Genomic DNA, 19,010 nt, shown 5'->3' with positions numbered 1-19,010 from the left:
ATAATCACACATAAGACAACATGTAATCACATAGAGAATTAATAGGAAGAATTAATCCATATGAATCATGTAAGAAATAATTTCTAATTTAATCACACATAGACATGTAAATAAATTAAAGAGTTAATAGGAATAATTAAACCATAGAATTCATAGAAATATACCAAGATTCATTAAATTCACAAAGCTAGAGCACTAATCACAATAATATATATAAATCCTCAAAAATAGAAATACAAGGGTTTAGATTACACAAGAACTAGGGCTCATCCAAGCCCTAAGTATAAATCTAACCAATCATGGAGGAGGTGGATGTGGTTATGGAATCAAGCTCCAAATATGGCTCCATCTTCTTCTTCCTCTTCTTCTTCTTCTTCTTTGAAGCTCTAGAGATGGAGAGAGAGAGTGGTCTAGAGATGGATCTTGAGATGTGCCTCCACTTCTCCCTTTTCTTCTAACCCTAATCTCTAACTTTTCTAGAGAGAAAAATAAAAATTACAATGTAAAAAATAAAAAGATCAAAAGCTACTTTACAAATGGGTCACTTCCCTTTATATAGAAGGTCTTTTTCTTAGTCACTAAATCAGGAATATAGCCCCAAAAATATCTAATCCCGTACTATGTGATAGATGGACTTTTGGGCGCGCACGGAATAAGACAACTCGCTGCCAGCAATCTTCGATCGATCCAACTTTGATTTTCGATCGATCCAACTTTCAGTAAAAGTTCGATTGATCCAACTTTGATTTTTGATCAATCCAACTTTGATCGATCTCACTTTTCTGATCGATCTCACGATCGATCTCACTTGGCAGCTTTTCAGCATCAGCCTCTTTTTGCTCTAAATCAGCCTCTTTTTGTTCTGAATTCTCACCAAGACTTAGTTTGACTCCAAAAAGGCCTTAAGAAACCATTTTTAGCCCATTTTAGCTTTATTGACCTAAAAAGGAAAATAATACAAAATTAGTCTAAAACGGGAAAATAAGATAGATAAAGGACCTAGAATACTCAAGTTTAAGGGGTTTAAAAGTGTACTTTTCAGCGTTTATCAGAATCCATGCACTAACATTGAGCATGAAAATGGGAAAAAATGTTTTGAAATGAAAAAGGAGAATTTTGGGAAGAAGTTTTGTTTAAAGTCTTTTGTGAAAACCCGATCGCCGAGGGGGTACCAAAGGGCCGGAGTGTTAATATAGCCTTGAGGGAACTAGGGAGATTGCCCTAGCGTGGTTGAGCTAGCTGGGCCCAAAATGACGCCGCGGGGGTACCAAGGGTCAGGGACACTAGCCAATCCTTCTCTCGTGTCGCTGCGGGGTCACCAAAGGGCAGGTTATATTAACAGTTTGAAAGTGATGGATTTGAATGTTGAAAATGGGGAGCGACATTGGTATGCATTGCATATCATAGCATCATATTGTGTATGCTGAGATTGGATTTAATGTTGTACTTTCCCGACATAGTATAACCCTGATTCCTATTGTCCTATTCCTTATTTGGATTCACGGGGATACAAGAGGTGTGTCTTAGGCACCACCTAATGAGCAATTTTGTTCACCCCTTTTATTTAAATTTTTTTTTCAGGAAACGGGAAAGAAGTGGCGGATGACAATCCCCCGCAAGCTTAAAGAATATTAGGAGTTGTATTTTATTATCTTTTGTATCTTAGCCCATTTTTTTGGTATAGTCTTAAACTATGTAAAAGAGTATTCATTTTTGCAAATCATGGCCCTATAACATAACTAAGATCTTTGATTATTTTTGTTGTAAATCGAGACTATGTAAATGCTTAAGTTGAATAAGATGACGACGATGGGCTAACTTAGGGAGGTTGTTAATGTTGTGGTATTAGAAAATGTAATATATTTCTTTTGTATTGTGTGTTAGGGCAGGTTGGATTGGTCTTGAAAGGCCGTAGCATTTTTTTCATTTGAACAGGTTATTGTAGGACCACTTTTAGCGGAGGTCATGCCAAATTTTTTTTTTTTTTTTAAATGGTATCAGTTTAAGGGTCGTTACAAAAATAGTGTAAGACAAAATGTGTATAAATAGAATAAGAAGCGGAAAAAAGAGCTAGGCAGAGTGTTTGGTGTATGAGAAAACTTTCTATCAATGGAAAGAAAATAATCTTGTATGCACACTTTGGCAACATATGTGGGAAACGAAGGACGAAGATCAATCGATTTCCATATTGAATCATGACTCAGCTCTGGTCGGGAACTATGATCAGAGAAGGAAGCTCACACCAACAAAACAAAAACGAACGAACCAGACATGACGAGCTAATGTAGCTCGTTGAAATCCTAAGGCGGGAGAATGCGGAGCTCAGATCCATGATTGAGCAAAGAGATATGCCACCGCTTCTGCATCCACCAGTGGAGGTTGTGGGCGCAAGCGAGGATGATGCTCACCAGTAATTGGATCGGATGGGATCCACATATGTGGATCCGCAGCGCAAAGAGATCATCCTGGAGGAGAAGTCTCAGGAGGAGGAACGTATAGAAACTCACCTCTCAGCGCCAAAGGAATCGACTGAAGACCAGACATTCGACAAAATTTTCAAGTCTAATCCAAGGACTCACAACCGAAAATATGTAAAAGAGCAAGAATGGGAACCAAAGGCTCCATTGTTGGCTGACAAGGTCGCCCAGGCATCTGCCCAAACAGTCGAGTCTCCTTTTACCGATCGAAGAGATCATCTGATCCCTGAGGCCGAAGAAGTTCACCATTCTAACGTTTACACCATTTGATGGAACTAAAGACCCTACAAAGCATGTGTACCACATTTAATTACAAATGGCTCTAGATACTGAAGATGATACCCTAATGTGCAAGGTATTCCCAACGAGTCTCACCGAACCAGCACTCAGCTGGTTCAAACACTTACGAAATGATTGGTCAGTGGTTTCCGAAGGCTCTGTGATCTGTTCGTAGGCCAATACTTCGGCAACCAGCAAGTTAAGAAAACCATATCTAGTTTGTTCACCATAAGACAACAAAATGGTGAACGATTTCAGGATTTCCTTACCAGATTCAACCTAGAAATGAGCATGGTGGACAATTGTCATCAAATCGCAGCAGTCGAAGCGTTATCGGAGGAACCAAATTTCATAAATCCTTAGTGAAGAAAACCCGACCAACTATGGGGATACTCAATTCAAGGGCGCAAATTTACATACACTTAGAGGAAGAGGAGGCGGTCTGCCTGTAAAGAACAACAATGGTCACTGTGGAAAACAGGACCAAGGACAGGATGAACACTTAGGGAGCTCCAATCTCACAACCACAAGCAACTCCATGGAGAGCTAAGAAAAGATAGTGGGAGGATGAGACAATTACCCCTCTCAAGACAAAGCTGGTGCGATTGTACCAAGAGAATAAGGGAAAATTCTGACCACCACCGCCTATCAAGTAGCCGCTTAAGCAAAGGGATCAATTCAAACACTGTGCCTTTCACAATGACTTTAGGCATCAGACGAATGAATGCTGAAACTTGAGGAGACAAGTTAAGGCACTAATTGCCAAGGGAGAGCTAGGTAACTACTTAATGGTGAAAGAGCAGGCATGCCCAAACGATCACGCTAAGGGAAATCCTAGAGCCCACCCCCATGAAGGGCAACATGTTCAGATCATTAATGCGATCCATGGAAGGCCAGAGGGAGATGACGAGCCAGAAAAGGTCCATCGATCCTGCCTTAGACAAGCGCACATGCTAAGAAGGCTCGGCAACGTCAACACAGTCCGCAATGAGGGTAGCAAGGTGCTAATAAAGTTCGAAGGAATTGATCTACTCGAAAGTGTGCGTACAATAATATTTTATTTCTATTGATTGAAAGTTTTCTCATATACCAAACACTTTGCCTCTTTTTTCCTCTTCTTGTTCTATTTATACACATTCTGTCGTACCCTATTTTTCTTTGCTTGATCTCCAATCTTTGGGTTAATAGGCCTCTCTTTCCTTTTGGGCCGATCCAGTCTGTTTGTCGTTCGCTCATGTGGGCCTATCCAATCTGCGCGGCCCATCTAACCTTGTGGATCAGGTTTATGTTGTTGACACATGGCGCGTCCTGTGTGACATGGCGTGTCCTGTGTGAAGTGTCCGTCCAATTCAGCGGAGGACATTTTCGTCCTTTCAATAATCTAATAATATAATAAACTACATTTGTGATAAAATTTTAAAAGATAAAGAGAGCCCCTTCTACTTCTCTCGTGTTTTATTTATTTTTATTTTTTTTTTGTTCCCCCTTAAGAATTGATTAAAAAAAATAAAAAAAATAAAAATTTCAAAATATCAACCAAACACTAAAAATTAAAATTAGGAAAAGGATTTTTTTCATGTAAAAAGGCCTATTGGAGATTATTTTTCAATGTAAAACATTTTACTGACAACTTATTACAAGTAGATAATAGCAAATATTACCAGGATTTCAGCTTATGAGAAAATTGCTCATTAGGATTATTAACTCTAGGTTTCACATGGATCGCATTAACTCTAGCCAAAGACCTCATCCGAGCTATCCAAGTGGGCTAAGTTGACAAATTGTTGGTGAAAAAGAGGATTAGTTCAATTTAAAGGTAAAACAATTTCTGGTCGGCTCCAGTGGTGAAGCCTAGGACTTGGTTTCTCGTGATGCATTAAGTTTTAAGTTCCAATCTCAAGTGCGATTAATTTCTTAGAAACCACGATCGCGAACATAATCCGAGCTTTACCCGAATCATGTGGAGGGGTCACCTTGCACAAGTTCCGCAAATTAGTCGGACACCCCGGTTATTGGGGAAAAAAAATTATAATTATAATCAAATATTTCAACTCTGACTGTTAAGTTTCAGACATGAATTTATGCACACATGGACTTTAATTTGGTCTGTATCTATACTATCTATACAACATCTAAGAAGCGGGTCTGAAACAAAACTAATGCTCAGGTGGCACTAAATCTGGAAACAAGCTAAAGCAGCAACTAGCCATTTGTAAAACACAGTTTTACATATATGCTGAAAAATCTGTCACTGGTATATGCTTCACATAGGAAGAAAACATTCATTTTCAACATGGCCATCAAAGGAGCAGATTATGAACAGAACAATAATTTCCCAATAATATACTTCTATTACACTCATAAAAATTTATACAACAAATCGAACAATAAGAAGGGTAACAATGTCTATACCATTTGACCAGACCCTATGGCACATCTCCCCCCAACCCAAAAAAAATAAAAAAGAATCTTTCCTCCAATTTGTGATTCAGTGACCGCTTTCAAGTCTCAAATGAATTCTCAACTTTAAGTTTTGGGGTGTGCATGATTCAACAAGAGTGGTCCGATTGTGTGCTGAGGACATGCTAGTTGGTGCAGTCGAAACCATGGCAGACCGAAAGCCATATTATCAAGATTAGAATTAAAATGATTCCAAGAACTACCAACTTTATTTTCATATTTTGATACCACATCTTTCGTCGGATCTGAGTCGCATTTCCCTTGAATGTTTGGGCCTGAAAGGAGCAAGAATGAATGGCTTTACAATTCATAACAATTAAGATCATTAGTAATCTGAGGAATGGACAATAAATTCACTGATAGTTTGGGAACATGTAAAACATCTCTTGGAAAATTTAGAGATTATAATTTCAGAAGCAAATAAGGGTCAACTAACCGAATTACAGAGATCTTCAGTCTTGTCATTAAGAGTTGTCAAGTTTCCCCCCCTTTCGATAGCCTGAAAGGTGCATGCATAGCGTCAAATCAACAATCACTTAATTGATCATTAATGATGACCCAATGACCATGCAAGAGAGATTTGAATGATGCAGTTTACGGAGAGCAGCAGATAAATTACAGATAGCATTTTTTTTTATTAAGTGTAAACATTTACAGATAGCATGAACCACAAATAAAGTACATTGTCAATGATAGATACCCTTCAACCAGAGGATGGGTCAGTTTTCACAAATTAAGTCACACCGTTCGTCAGTATAGGGGGCCGCTCCATGGCTCTGACCGCAAATCGCCACTTTGACAGCGGATGCGGCCCTAAATCATGAACTGAATATTTCCAATCTGCCAATTCATCTTGGATGCAACCAATCTGCGTAAATAAGTTTTTTATTGTTTGATGACCCTCCAACATCCTAACCGTAGCTTTTTAACTTTTTTACCTCAAATTCTCAAATCTGGGTTTCTGCAACTAACTAGAAAGAAGAAGAAAGACACTGCCACCTAATGATCATCCTTGGTAAGATTGAATTGATCGAAAAGAAACCCCTTTCACTCCACTCTGCCATACACTATTGTTCAATGTGAAACAGGACATTGGCAAAGGTTATTACATTTTATATTATATTTGAAAAAAGGGCCCAATCTTTTGGGGTTTCTTCTATTAATCCATCCATGTATGAAAATTAGGATAATATCCGTTAGTGAGAACAATTATAAAAAAATTCTTGAATGAAATAAAAAGTAAAAGATGGTATGAATATATAAATACATATGTGTATTGAACACATAATTACATACAGCATATAGATAAAAATAAATAAATAAATAAAAAAAGAGAGAATATTTATGAACATACTATATTAGACATATATATATATATATATGTTGGCATACATGTACATAGAGACTCCCACTCCAATAAAAAATTTAATTTTGTCACTCTCTCGCACCCGTGCTTGCTCCAGCTCCCTCTCTATGTGACTTGTTAACGTGATTGATTAGGATTTACCTTTCATCTATTAGCATAATTAGCATAGTTGATTAGAGCTGACTTTGTAAACTTAATACTTACCTTATATGTTTAATATGTGTATAGTAAGATTTTTCTCCCTATTTTTCTCTAGTTTTGACATGATATCAGGGCCTACATGATTAGTGTTTTTCTGATTTACCTTAGCAGTCACCAATTTGTCTAAACTCTACCCATACCCATACTTACCGTCACTCTAAATACCTAAAATCACACCTGCTGCTGGCTGTACTCTGCTTGCCGATGGCTTGTCTTTCTCTCCGATCGATCAGTTCTTGTCATCGGCCTTATCTTTGCTTCCAATTGGCTTGGTTTGTCAATTTTTTGCCAAATTAACTACTGATTTCCGCCACGGCTTATCGGCAAATCATCGATTTTACTTACCCAGACCCTCTCGGCTTGATCTGAAGGTGGTGGACAATCTATTTTCGAATTGACTCGTCGCCGACTTCATTCTTCTCCTTTTGTGCAGCGAGTTTTTTTTTTTTGGGTTTTCTCTACTGCAACTATTCTTCTTATTGAATTTTGCAATCTGTGTTGCTATAATTTTTTGGGGTTTACAATTTGCATTGCTGTGTTCTTTAGTCAATATATATATATATATATATATATTTCAAGTGCTATAAGTAATGGGTGACTCAAAAGACAAAGGAGATTCAACTTTTGCCTCTCCAGTGTCTGCCTCAGTTACTGTTCATCAGGACCACTTGTCCTTACAAATCACTTCGAATAAATTAGATGGTTCCAATTTTTCCACTTGGTCCCAAAGTGTGGAGTTATATGTCACAGGTCGAGGGAAAGTGGGATACTTGACTGGTACCAAGGTTAAGCCTAATGAAAAATATATTATTACTTATGCTACTTTGGTGGAGGAGAATGCCATAGTTAAGTCATGGTTGCTAAATTCAATGGCTCCTGGAATTAGGGCTGTATTTCTCCGCTTGCTCACTGCCTCTGATGTTTGGGATACAGTTGCTCAAACATTTTCTATTGGCAAAGATGCTTCACAGATGTATGAACTCCGTTGCTGAGCACATGAGACCCGTCAGAATGGCAAGACTTTGACTGAGTATTATGCTGCACTTCAAATTATTTGGCAAGAATTGGATTATCTTCGTCCTTATTCCATGGAATGTGCAAAAGATGCATCTACAATGAAAAAACAGATTGAGGAGGATCGTTTATATGATTTTTTAGCTGGTTTAAATCCCAGTCTAGACCAAATTAGGAGTCAACTATTGGCTCAGGATCCACTTCCAAGTATTCAGAATGCTTATGCTTTTGTGCGCCGTGAGGAACTTCGTCAACTAACTATGATGGCGGGAAAATTCAATGATAGCTCAACCTTAAAAGTGGGATCTTCTCCTAAGATTGCATCGGTGATTCCTTCTGCTGGTACCACTATTCCTCTAGGAAGGTCCTCTTCCAGTTCATCTGATTTCAAATCCTCTGATACTCGGAGATGTACTTATTTTAATGGTACTAAACATGTTCGAGAAACATGCTTTAAGCTACAAGGATATCCAAACTGGTATGTTCAGAAGAAGAATGCCAAGAAAAAGGGAGGCAACTCTGGGTCTCAAGCTCATCATACTTCTGGTGACACTCAAATTGCACCACAACTTTCTTTGCCTTCTTCGGTAACTCAACCGTCTCAGCAAGTTTCCCAGGTTGATGCTTCTACCTCTTTGGCCAATACAGGTAATTTGGGATATCCCTTGAGTATTTCTTCCATCCCTTGTACTCAATCTTGGATTATTGATTCAGGGGCCTCCAATCATATGACTAATAACCTAACTCGGTTTGTTTCAAAATTTAATCCTTCTAGGAGTAGTGTTAAAGTTGCTAATGGTTTGTCCACACCAGTTTTAGGAGCTGGTTTTGTTCCTTTGTCTTCTTCTATGTCTCTTTCTTCTATTTTACATGTTCCTTCGCTTTCTAATAATTTACTCTCCATAAGTCAAATTTCTGAGAATCTAAATTGTTGTGTAACATTTTTCCCTACCCATTGTGTTTTTGAGAATATTCTTACGAAGAAAACGATTGGTCTTGGTAGGGAGAGAGGGGCCTGTACTACTTGGATTTGAGTGCTTCAACTGGTTCCAAGGTTGCGCAAATGTACCAAGTTGGAGTAGAGGAATCTAAGGCTAAAGAAGAGATTTGGTTATGGCATCGAAGACTGGGACATCCATCTTTTCCTTATTTGCAACGTTTATTTCCTTCGTTATTCTCTAAAGTTTCTCTTTCAGATTTTCAGTGTTAACATTGCATTTTAGCAAAACACCATCGTGTTTCATTCCCTTTAAGTTTTAATAAAAGTGATGTCCCTTTTGCACTCATTCATACTGATGTTTGGGGTTCGCTTTCGGTTCCTTCTCACACTGGTGCATAATGGTTTGTTTCTTTTATTGATGATTGCACAAGAGTGTCTTGGGTTTATTTGATGAAGAATAAAAGTGATGTGGCTTCTATTTTTCCAATTTTCCACCAAATGCTTTGTACACAATTTAATGCTTCCATACAAGTGATCAGATCTAATAATGGATGAGAGTATATCAAACATACTTTTGGTGCCTACTTCCAACAACATGGCCTTGTTCATCAGACTTCATGTGTCTCTACCCCTCAACAGAATGGTATAGCTGAGCGTAAAAATTGCCATCTCCTAGAGGTGGCTTGATCTTTATGCTTTGCTATGCGTGTTCCCAGAATTTTTTGGGGTGATGCAGTACTCACGGCTGCATTTCTTATAAATCGCATGCCATCCAGCGTTCTCCAGTTTCAAACACCTCTCTAAGCCTTGTCTCGATATCAGTTTCTTCCTTCCCGTCTTAACATTCCTCCTAAGGTCTTTGGATGTGTTAGTTTTGTCCATGTTCACCCGCATCAACGGGGTAAGATGGATCCCCGTGCCTTGAAGTGTATCTTTGTGGGTTATTCTGCTACCCAGAAAGGATATCATTGTTTTCATCCTACCCGTAAACTCTTTGTTTATATGGATGTTACCTTCTGTGAGAAAGAAGCCTATTTTTCAGGGGGAGTTACTGATACTTCTCTTCAGGGGAGATTGGGAGTCGGTTAGAAGAGAAGTCTTTTTTGGATGAAATACCAACTGTGCAAAGGACAAAGATAGTACCTGAAAAGAAGGAGAAAGAGTTAAGAGTGTATGTGAAAAGAAAAAAGGTACATATGGATAATCAAAAAGATAATGAGGAAGGCACTCAGACAGGTTCGGCAGACTCCCCTCTTAAACCATCAGACCAAACGGCTCCTTCTAAGGATATTCCTGAAGATCATCAGGAGGTAATTCCTACTATTCCTTCTTCTCTTGAGCCTAACCTTTCCTTTGAGTCTAACGTTGATATCCCAGCAGTCTCAGCAGGCCATTTTGAGATACAAAATGAATCTCAAGGTTCTCATTATCTTGTTCGTCCTAATCGGGGTAAACTTCCTAAACGGTTTACTTTTTTATCTGGTAATGTTGTCCAATATCCTATATCCAATTATGTATCATCTCATCGGTTGTCTAATTCATATGATGCTTTTGCAAATCAATTGTCCTCTGTGTCCATTCCTAATAGTGTACAGGACGCTCTTCGCAATCCTAAATGGAGAAGTGCTATGACTGAGGAAATGAAAGCTCTTCAGAAAAATTCTACTTGGGATATGGTTAAACTACCGGAGGGTAAGAAAACTGTAGGTTGCAAATGGGTGTTCACCGTGAAGCATAAGGAAGATGGCTCCATTGATAGATATAAGGCCAGACTAGTGGCTAAAGGTTATACACAAACCTATGGGATTAATTACCAAGAAAATTTTGCATCAGTGGCCAAAATGAACACCATCCGGGCCCTCTTGTCCTTAGCTACAAATCTAGATTGGCCTCTACATCAGTTTGATGTGAAAAATGCTTTCCTACATGGAGAGTTGGACGAGGAAGTTTACATGAATCCTCCTCCAGGGTATACTACTTCTTGTGATGTGGATAAGGTGTGCAAGTTATGAAAGTCCTTGTATGGACTTAAACAATCTCCGAAGGAATGGTTTGATAAGTTCACACAATCAATGAAAAACTATGGATTCAAACAGACTCAAGCTGATCATACTCTATTTCTCGAGAGAAATAAGGACAAGATTACTGCATTAATAGTTTATGTGGATGATATGGTGGTTACTGGTAACGATGACAAAGAGGTTAGAAAACTCCAGAATTATTTAGCAAAGGAATTTGAGATGAAGGATTTGGGTACTCTGAAATATTTTTTTGGGTATTGAGGTGACCAGATCAAAGCATGGTATTTTCCTGTCCCAAAGGAAGTATGTCTTGGATTTGTTGACTGAAACTGGGATGCTAGCTTGCAAACCAGCAGATACTCCAATTGAGCAAAACCACAAGTTGGGGGAATATCCAGATCAAGTTCCCACAAATAAGGAACGATACCAAAGGCTAGTTGGGAAACTAATCTACTTATCTTATACATACCCTGACATCGCCTATGCGGTTAGTGTGGTGAGTCAGTTTATGCATGGACCTAGTGAAGCTCACATGGATGTTGTATGTCGGATTCTCTGGTATCTAAAATCTGCTCTTGGTAAAGGTTTAATGTTTTCTAAACATGGACATTTAGAGGTTGAGGGTTACACAGATGCTCATTGGGGTGGATCAATAACTGATAGAAGATCAACTTCTGGATACATTACTTTCGTAGGTGGAAACTTGGTAACTTGGCGGAGTAAGAAGCAACATGTGGTAGCTAGATCAAGTGCAGAAGCAGAATTCAGAGCTATGGCCCATGGGGTTCAAGAACTGCTATGGATGAAGATCTTGATGGGTGAATTGGGTTTATGTCCCTTGAAACCTATGAGTCTTTAATGTGATAACAAGGCTGCCATTATCACATAACCCAGTTCAACATGATCGTGCCAAGCATGTTGAGGTAGATAGGCACTATATCAAAGAGAAACTAACAGGTGGAATAATTAGGTTGCCTTTTGTAAAGACCGAGGGCCAGCTAGCAGATATTTTGACAAAGGCAGTATCAAGTTGAAGTTTCAATACTTCTTCAATCGACAAGTTGGGCATGCAAGACATCTATGCACCAACTTGAGGGAGAGTGTTAACGTGATTGATTAGGATTTACCTTTCATCTATTAGCATAATTAGCGTAGTTGATTAGAGCTAACTTTGTAAACTTAATACTTACCTTATATGTTTAATATGTGTATAGTATTTTTTTTTTTGGTAAGTAATATGTGTATAGTATATATACCTCCTTGTGAGAAGAATAAAAGTATCGTAAGATTTTTCTCCCTATTTTTCTCTAGTTTTGACATGACTTAAGGCAAGACTGCTAGTCTCCTATCATGTTGGTTTTCATAGTTTTTTCTTTCTCAGAGTTGAGCTCTTTATAATGGAGAGTTCGATTTGCATAGTAGGTATTTGGGTTTTCTCACCCAGTACAGCAAACCATACAACCATAAATCAGCTATTGAGTCTGAAGAAAGAAATTAAACTGCTGCTAGGTCAAGGAAAGTATGATGTTGGAGAAAGATGCTCAAATATAATATAACATAAGAGTGATCCAAAAGTGAGTGGAATGGTGAATCAGGATGCATGTACACAACCCTAGATAAAAGGGGCAAGTACCTAGTTGAGTTGAGTTTCATTCTCTGGAAGCAAAAGCTCACATCCAAAAACAGGGAGATGGGCATGATTTTCAATCTCCATTCTTCTGATGGTTGCTTTCAACCGCTGCAGAATTAGCCTAAGGTGCATAGACACGCAGAATCTTTACGTGGTTGAATGTTTTGGAACAAATAAATGGAAGAACGGAAGTTTTTCTTTTGGGGTGGGAGGAAAATAAGGGGAGATAGAACTACTACACTATCACAGCCAACTATACTGAATCCTTTATCAGTTGCCTGAAGCTTGACATGCCCTTGCTTTCCACTGTGATTAGATAGATAGAGTCGCACACTCTTTCGTGGATTGCAGAAAGGATCGCCTTTGCCTCCTTTGCATTCAAACATTTCAGATAAAGCCCAGTGAAGGACCTTCTGTATAATTGATCATCAATAATAGCGTACTTCGCAGCATTCATTCTTACTTATCTTCCTTGCTACATTAGTTATTATATGTCATTGACGCTCTATTCTGATATAACCAATTAGAGAAAAAAAAAAGCTTATAACTTCAGAGTGGGAGCTCAATTTCAATTATTAAACAATTCGATTATGCAATAAGCTATTTAAGTAGAAAAAGGAATGCATGAATAAATAATGTGATATATATATAAAACCAACCAAAAGCACATAAATCACACCCCTATATTTCTCCAATGTGTTTGACATACCTTGTCGATATTTTCCAACATGACACTTTTAACTTCTGAAACTTGAGCCTTCACTTTTACTAGCTTCTCAATCTCTTCAGCATGATCAATTATGTACTGCATGTGCTCTTTCATAATTGGTCTGTAGAAATCTGCTTCTTAGTACTTACCAAATGAATAGGGATATCAACATTTCAATGTTCAAAACTTTCTTGATTAAACATACCCGAATTCCGTATTAAGACTTTTGGCAACAGCTGTATCTGCTTTACCACCACCATACCTTTGTTTGAAGTCTGCCTTCATACGTTCCAAAAATGCAATAGAAATCTGCTTCCCCACAGACTCTTTGGCAACAACACAGTAAGCTGCAAAGTTCAACAATCATCACATCAAGAGGGTTAAGTACGAAACTCCACAACTCTATGATTGAATCCAGATTGGTTTTGACACAATAGAAGCATGAATACTATGCTTAAAAATAAAGTTGTCAACGAGCCAAACCAGCAAGCTTGGCTCATATCTCTCAAGCTGATCTCGAGAAAGCATATGAACTTGCCCCAGCCCTAAAAAATATATATTCAATATGTAAATGTTATTGCCAAAATTATTTTTGGCTACTTAGCCTACTTCCATGTCCTTTTGATGCAACAACTCAGTTCAACTCACTAAAGCCTCGTACAATAGTTTGAGGTTCACTGTGTTGAATTCATTTCACCAGCCCCTCCTATTTTAGCTTTAGTACAATTGTTTGAGGTTCACTGTGTTAAATATATTCCACCAACCCACTCTATAATAACGCCATAAATTTTATTAAACCACATGCTACAATGTCATTCTTTACTAACGTCAATCTAATAAAATGTTTCACCCCTTCCCTAGGGTTTCTTTTAATGTAAAGTACTATATCACCCTCTGTTAGTAGCAAATTGGTATTAGTTCAACACAAATCATCTTAATTTGCTCTCATTTCATCTCAAACTATTGCTGCTGTAAGAGTCTCAACTAATGTGTTTACTTTTAATGGCCAATAGATGCAATTTCTTTAACACTTTTGCAGCAACAATGGGCATATAGCATTATAGCCCAAACAATAAATCTTACCCGAATACCGGGATATGCACCTGTAGAAAAGGGAGAAAAAAAAAAAAAAAAAAAAGTAGTGATATTAACCCAACCAAGAAACAAATCAAATTCCTTCCCTCTATGCATAATTATATTCTTCTGCTAAATAAATAAACAAGTTTTATTATTATTATTATTATTTATATATAAGATTGTATTAGAAAGCGTTCAAACGGGGAATGCATCCCAAAAAGGAAGTCTCCTGGTAGAAAAAGGAAGTCGCATGCAGCTCAAAGCTTAATATAACAATACTAAACAGAGAAAGTCCCTCATTCAAAGCATGTCGGTTCATTTGGAACGATTAGGGGGGGAGGGAGGGGGAATAGAAAAGAATAACACCTAGGTTCATTTGGCTGTGAAGAAAATGCTGGAGACCATAAGAACAAGGAAGTTTAAAAATGGTATGCAAGAGAGATAAAAAATAAAAAAATAAAAAATAAAAAAAAACAACTCAGGCAGCTGAGTAAAATAAACTTATTTGGCTTAGCTGAGTTGATCTTTTCACTTTCGTCAAAACAAAACAGCACGGCACAATATAAAGATCTAGAAAAATCCAATTTTTTTTTTCTTTTCGTTTTTTATAGTTTTCTCAGCAACCAAATGGAAAACTTAAAAGACCAATACTAATAATGGTACGGAACACAAGTACATAACAATGAATAGTTCACATACGCTATTGCCAATTATAGTTTGACTCATTATATTGTGAACCTTGCTTTGACTGCAACAATTTTATCACATTGGCTACTTAACTTATATTTTTACCATTTGTAAAATTAATATGCTGTGTAAAGTAAATGGGCATTAAAAAGACGTAAATTGCTAACAAATGGAAAGAACCAAGTCATATAAGACACATATTGTCACACAGACCAAAACTCTGCTTCCATGGCTCGTCCCTTATAAGTTATAATTTTGACTTGACGTAACTTTTTCTTTTCGACTGCTAACTTACCACATATGTAATCTTAATATTTGATAGCTTCACACAGGGATGTTAATTTGCAAATAGTCAATGCGCCACAAAAGTGTCACTTGTTGACATTGATTTACTAGAAAAGGCACTCATGTGGATAAAGCAAGGTCCCTAACCATAGAATGACTAATATTAAAATTGGTAACAACTTGCTTGAGCTATCTGCCGGTGCTAAACGAGGAAAACTAAGATACCAGAATAAAAACAACAAAGTGGTAAAGCAAACGGATAGATATTGCCTATTAAAGAAAGAAAAGGTACAGAGATATAGGATATGCACAAAGAACAGCCAAATCATAACCTGTCGGGGCATATTGTATGGAATCTTACACTTAAACAGTTTGACCCAAAGGCAAAAAGGCTTCAAAAATGGTTAAAAGATTACAGACAGATAACCTCTGTGTTGTCTATGGTAGCGAAATCACCGACTTCGACAATGGGATCAAACTGCCCAAGGCCAACGACAAAAGGATGCCCTCTTAAATAATTTCGATAAAATCGATGGTGTTTTACGAGGTTTTGTCAAAATCCTTAAAGAAGAATTGGTTGGACATACCGGTGAACAACTCCTCACTGATGATGCAACCTGTGCTCTTTCGAAAATCGAATTATGCAACATTTGCCAATTTCCAGAATACGTCAAGCTATTTACCAAATACTTCCGTAGACTCCCACCCAATGCTATCGAACATTGGTTACCCCAATTCTTTCATAAACTTCCAAATCCATGGGATGAACTCGCAGCCAAAGGCTATCCCGATTTCCTTGTCCGAATCCAGAAAACCGATAACATTGGTTTCCGTACAAATTTTGTTTATCGTCTCATCAATGAAAAATGTCTTGAGACAAAAGCCAAAAAACAGGTTAAAAACCAGATCAATGGCACTGCTGAAGGTCAACGCTGTTGCGATAAGATTCTCCAAGAAACCTGGAAAATCGGATGTGCGCCTTATAAAGCTACGCCATCTCGACCTGCCCAACGAAAAACATTTCGCTGGAAAAAATGGAAAGGACGGCGCCCTAAAGCCTCAAAGAAGTATGTTACACAAGCTACTTCTCCAAATATTTGGTTAATTGGTTTGCAATTGGTAATTATAAGATTGATCACAAATTTACAATTTTCATCATAATAGGTAATGCTTTACTCTCTCAATTGATATCCATACGCATGCTTATGCATTTAACTTCATCAACTAAACGCTCTATATAGATATTTATGAAATCCATAAGTCTATCTGACTAACTTTAAGCCACCCCGATAGTTTCTTGAACTTTAAAACACATTCGCTTATAATTACATTCGTTCAAACTATAACCCATGCCTATACGAACCCAAATTTTTAGCTTGTTTTCCAAAGGATGACCAGCAATATAAACTACAAACCCTATGTGAACATATAGGATCCTCTGTGTGTAGAGAGAGAGACATTGTTAGTGAAGCCAAAAAGGAGTAGTCTCACACTCAAATGAGCATAACACAACTGAATTGGCTGGTGGAATTGAGATTTACATTTCTTTTCAGAATCCGGTTTAGTTATCTTTTCTGTTTTCATCAGTTTTCTCATCAACCAAACGGAACACTAAAAAATTACCAATAAAGTGTAAACAGAACACAGCAATTTTGGATTTTTCTTGGTTGGACTAGCAAATTAAGTACAAATCATCTCCGCGAGTTATGGTTTTAGTACCCAATAGGGTCTAGATCCAACTACACTCACTTGGAAATCCCACATTTAATCTGTTTGTTTCTCAAGAAAATGCACAGGAAAATACTAGAAAACGAAGAGATCGGGGGCAAATGAGGAATTACCGTAACCGTCCTCAACGTGGAAGTTAAAGGTGTGGTGATCGCAGTTGTAGGTGAAGTTTTTGTTGTTGGAAGGAAGTTTCTGGAGGCACTGAGTCGCAATCGCCGGGAAGTTCCCAGTGAACTCGGTGTACTCGGCCAGTACCATTGTGCCCCGAGCCACGAAGCTGTATATGAACAATTCCTGACCCATATTTCTCTCTGGCTCACCGAGTCAAGCTCCGAGTTTTAGAAAGAGAAAGAGAAAGAGAAAGAGGAGAGAGAGACCTCTTCCTCTGTTCTCCTCCTGCTTCTTTATAGGTTTCCATGTTTTCAGGTGCTCTTCTTTACTTTGCGGCGAAGTTGCTTTTCTATGACTTTGAATCAGCAAATGTTTAAAGACAAGTTATTTCAAACGGCGTCGTTGTTTCTTCACTCGATCCAGAAAATGGACTTGGTAAAATGGATTTCGTGGTATTTTCCTTTTTCTTGGTAAAATGGATTTCGTGACTTGGTAAAACGGCGTCATTGTTTTCTATTGACTTTTTCTGTTGAAGGCCAAGAGTTATTTAATTCACTTTTGTTTTTGTTAATTAATGTGACTACAGACTAGGGGTGACAAAATGCGTACAGATTAGGGGTGACAAAATGGGTCAGAAACCATCAATTCGTTTATATCCATCCGCTTTTTAATAATTTTGGGTAAACCATATTTAAGATGAGTCAAAAATGAGTTGGATAATTTTTAACCACTTAATTTGAGAGTCAAAATAGATTGAATATGATTACCCATATTTCACTTAGCACATAATAAACACACAATACACTCAGCTCATTTCTCTCTCTAAAATTCACTCACTCACGATTAGGGTTGCAAGTTAGGCTGGCCCAACACAGCCGAGTCCCTACCCGACCTCAACCCGAAAACGGGTTGGGTTGGCCTGCCCGAATATTTTGGGTTGGTTTCACGGGTCTTTTTTTTTTTCCCCAAATATGTAAATTACATTTTTCTTTTCCATGTTTGTAAATATCAAAATTTTTTAAAAAAATTTATTTTTAAAACGTCAATATTTTGGGCGAGACGATTGAGTTTCACGAACCTTTGTTTTTTTTTTTTTTTTTTTTTTACACAAATATACAAATTACATTTTCCTTTTCCAACTTTGTAAACATCAAAATTTTTAAGAAAACTTATATTTTTTAAACATCAATATTTTGGGCGGGTCGGTCGGGTTTCACAAGTCAGTTTTTTTTTTTTTTTTTCAAATATTTAAATTACATTTTCCTTTTCCATGTTTGTAAACATCAAAATTTTTAAAAAAAATTATTTTTAAAACATCAATATTTTGGTACGGGTCGGGCGGGTTCACGGGTCAATTTTTTTTTTTAACAAATGTACAAATTACATTTTCCTTTTCCAAGTTTGTAAACATCAAAATTTTTATTTTTTAAACATCAATATTTTGGGCTGGGCTGGTCGATTGGATTTCACGGGTCATTTTTTTTTTCTTCCAAATATGCAAATTACATTTTTCTTTTCCATGTTTGTAAACATCAAAGTTTTTAAGAAAATTTTATTTTTAAAACATCAATATTTTGAGCGGGTTGGCCGGGTTTCACGGGTCATTTTTTTTTTTTTTTTTCAAATATGCAAATTACATTTTCCTTTTCCATTTTATTTTTAAAATATCAATATTTTGGACGGGTCAGTTGGGTTTCATGGGTCACAATATATATATATATATATATATATTTCAAATATGCAAATTACATTTTCCTTTTCCGTGTTTGTAAATATCGAAGTTTTTAAGAAAAATTTATTTTTAAAACATCAATATTTTGGGCGGGTCAGTCGAGTTTCACGAGACAATATATATAATTTTTTTTCATGTTTGTAGACATCAAAATTCTATTTTTAAAACATCAATATTTCTTCTCTTATTCACTCTTTCTAAAACGAGTTGATAAATATTGCTGAGTTTGAGATTGCGTTTTTTTATTTGTTATTAAATAAAATTTTAAAACCTTCTGAAAAATAATAATAATT

General features: G+C 37.1%; 1 protein-coding gene across 1 annotated transcript; it reads right to left on the bottom strand.

Annotated features, from left to right (window-relative positions):
- Positions 1 to 5,087: 5,087 nt before the first annotated feature.
- Positions 5,088 to 17,332, bottom strand: LOC132294648 (vesicle-associated membrane protein 724-like). Its single transcript, XM_059792575.1, has 5 exons — positions 16,988 to 17,332; positions 13,303 to 13,444; positions 13,098 to 13,218; positions 5,653 to 5,715; positions 5,088 to 5,491 (listed from the first exon to the last, which is right to left on the bottom strand). The coding sequence occupies exons 1-5, from the start codon at positions 17,175 to 17,177 to the stop codon at positions 5,342 to 5,344; spliced, it is 666 nt and encodes a 221-aa protein (XP_059648558.1). The 5' UTR covers positions 17,178 to 17,332; the 3' UTR covers positions 5,088 to 5,341.
- Between the last annotated feature and the right edge of the window lie 1,678 nt (positions 17,333 to 19,010).

This window comes from Cornus florida, unplaced genomic scaffold (assembly GCF_030987335.1).
Source record: "Cornus florida cultivar Cherokee Brave unplaced genomic scaffold, ASM3098733v1 CherokeeBrave_3.0.0_Hap2_Chr01, whole genome shotgun sequence".
Lineage (NCBI taxonomy): Eukaryota > Viridiplantae > Streptophyta > Magnoliopsida > Cornales > Cornaceae > Cornus > Cornus florida.
This window is presented reverse-complemented; position numbering and strand designations above follow the sequence as displayed.